Genomic DNA, 2,820 nt, shown 5'->3' with positions numbered 1-2,820 from the left:
CAGCCCCGCCCGTGGCCTCCAGGACTCACCGATCCAGCACTCCAAGCGCGCGCAGGGCGTGGTCTTCACCACATCCGGAGGGTCCACCCCAACGTTCAGGCACAGCACCAGGGCGACGCTGACCGTCTTCATCTGCAAACGCAACAGGAAGAACAAACATTTAGTCTGAGGCCAGTCTGCACACGTCCCGGAAGCCGTGACGTCCAGCTCCGCGCCCGCCTCAGCCTTGCCGCCCTCGCCCCCTCGCCCCCTCGCCCTCGCCTGCAGGCAGGGGCTCTCCCTGGAGGGGCTCGGGGAGAGGGTTAGGGTTCGGAGTAAAGTGGGCAGATGGCAGGAGCCGTGACGTCCAGCTCCGCGCCCGCCTCAGCCTTGCCGCCCTCGCCCCCTCGCCCCCTCGCCCTCGCCTGCAGGCAGGGGCTCTCCCTGGAGGGGCTCGGGGAGAGGGTTAGGGTTCGGAGTAAAGTGGGCAGATGGCAGGAGCCGTGACGTCCAGCTCCGCGCCCGCCTCAGCCTTGCCGCCCTCGCCCCCTCGCCCCCTCGCCCTCGCCTGCAGGCAGGGGCTCTCCCTGGAGGGGCTCGGGGAGAGGGTTAGGGTTCGGAGTAAAGTGGGCAGATGGCAGGAGCCGTGACGTCCAGCTCCGCGCCCGCCTCAGCCTTGCCGCCCTCGCCCCCTCGCCCCCTCGCCCTCGCCTGCAGGCAGGGGCTCTCCCTGGAGGGGCTCGGGGAGAGGGTTAGGGTTCGGAGTAAAGTGGGCAGATGGCAGGAGCCGTGACGTCCAGCTCCGCGCCCGCCTCAGCCTCGCCCCCTCGCCCCTCGCCCTCGCCCTCGCCTGCACGCAGGTGCTCTCCCTGGAGGGGCTCGGGGAGTAGAGGGGGCAGGCGGCAGGTGAGGCTTCCCCAGGACACGTTTCCAGAAAGAAGTGCTTGATCAAAAGCGTCACCATTTCAGGCGCTTGTAACGTTCTGCCAAATTCCTCTGCAAAACCCCTGCACAGACTCACACGGGTCAGCTGAGGTCGCGCTGCGCGGACTGAGGGAGAGGCCGCTGCCTCGGCGGCTCCTCGGCTCCTCTGTGGGTTTCCGGCGCGTGCACACCGGCCCCAGCGGCCGCTGCTGGCTGACTCACACCTCCCTCCACACGAAAGGCTCGCCCGCGGGGCTGGTTGCAAGCACTGCCCTCGTCTGGTGTTTGCCATCTGATGTCTCTGACACACCACAGCCGGGGTCCGTCCCTGAGGAGGCGTCACCGAGACACCTCCCCACACCTGTTCCCCCCCAGCGTCCCTGGACCAGGGAGCCAGGCCACCTGCCTGGACGCGCAGCAGAGAGCTGGTCCTCCTTCATTCACTCCCTCAGATGCACGTTAGGTACATCAGTCACTCAAAGAAAAAACCCCGGGGGGGGGGCAGCATCTCAAGCAGGGGCCTTGCAGCTGTGAGCCCCAACTCCTGCCCGGCCGGCCGAGCCGCTCCCGCTCCTGGGCCTGCCCGCAGCCACTGCTCATGGCCTCCACCCAGCCCTCACTCCAGACAAATTACAATCCCTCCACCTCCACCTCCACAGCCGCAGCTAATGAACTTTTTAAAATTCTAGTAAGAGAAATAATTTCTGATTTGATTGTTAAAGTTCTTGTTTCCGAAGCTCTAAGTCCCTCAGACAGAAATACTAGTGGAAGTGCTGGAATCACTTTTCTGCCCTCGAGCCGGCTCCACGCCGCCCCACCCAACACACCGAGCGCAGGGGTTTCTCCGTGGCCGCCTCCCGGGGAGCAGCGGGGAGCAAGGCTCGGACGCGGGCGGGACACGCCACACTCCGCAGATGAAGACGTGAAAGGGTTCGCTTACACACACACCTCGTCCGACCCCCTGTGCTACACCTTTTAAGAAAACAAGAAACAAATGTCAAAAATACAACGACCCTGAACGAGGAAGACGTGTCTGCCCCACACTTAGCTGCCCACGTAACGCCACCGTCGGCAACAGCCGTGACCAGGAAGCGCCTGGAGCCGCCAGCGTGTCCCGCGGGCGCTCCCCTGCGAATGTTAGCAGCGTCAGCCTGACTCCAGGCGTGGGGAGCTTTACATCCTTAGCTGTACCCTGAAGTGTCTTTTCTGTATTTTATTTTCATTTCTATGGTAACCTCATTCCAAAAATTCTAGATTAATGTTTTTTAATAATACAGTTAAGCATTAAGAAAATGTAAGGGCTATCCATTTAATCGCCAAAAATGGCCTAATAATACATAAAATAACCATTTGGACTCGAACACATTTCCTCTCCAGTGCAAAGTGATTGGAGATGACAGTTATGTTCCCAGAAGTTAATTTTAAATTTGCAAAGAGCATCATTTTGAGACGGTACAACGCGAAGTGGTGGCTGAAGTGTGCGGCCTGGACACGCCAGTTGGTCGCCATCTCTCCCCACGATTCCCTCACCCGGCGTGGCTCTCAGCGGGAGAACCTCTCAGAGGGTTTCTAAGGAACCGAGATCCCCGCGGGAACCAGCGGTGTCCCTGGTGCCGCCCGCAGGCCCAGCTGTGACCCTGGGCGCTGGGTGAGGGCACGATGACTGCCTTTTCCTGTAACGCCTTCCGGGGTGAAATCACACACACACACACACATCCGACTGGCCCCTCAGTCCCCTTGCCTAGAAAGGGAAAAGAATACATACTTGTCGCCAAGGGGTAGAGAAAACAGAAGAATCCGTATCTGTCTCACACATACACACACGGACGCGTCAACTCTAGGTAACCGGGCAAGATAAAGCCCAAACATGGCGAACTTTACTCCGTGGAGCCCAGGGGGCCCCGGAGGCGCCCAGGC

The 2,820-nt window shown here is 61.0% G+C and overlaps 1 protein-coding gene across 1 annotated transcript in view; it reads right to left on the bottom strand.

Annotated features, from left to right (window-relative positions):
- The window catches only part of RPTOR (regulatory associated protein of MTOR, complex 1), a 78,286-nt gene that overhangs the window by 53,895 nt on the left and 21,571 nt on the right, over positions 1 to 2,820 (bottom strand). Inside the window, exon 2 of the mRNA XM_014528386.1 lies at positions 30 to 132. Within this exon, the coding sequence (XP_014383872.1) occupies positions 30 to 132 (103 nt within the window). The remainder of the gene's footprint in view (positions 1 to 29; positions 133 to 2,820) is intronic.

The sequence above is a fragment of the Myotis brandtii genome, unplaced genomic scaffold, assembly GCF_000412655.1.
Source record: "Myotis brandtii unplaced genomic scaffold, ASM41265v1 scaffold632, whole genome shotgun sequence".
Taxonomy (NCBI): Eukaryota; Metazoa; Chordata; class Mammalia; order Chiroptera; family Vespertilionidae; genus Myotis; species Myotis brandtii.
Note: the sequence above shows the minus strand (reverse complement) of the source record. Positions and strands in the feature narration are given on the sequence as shown.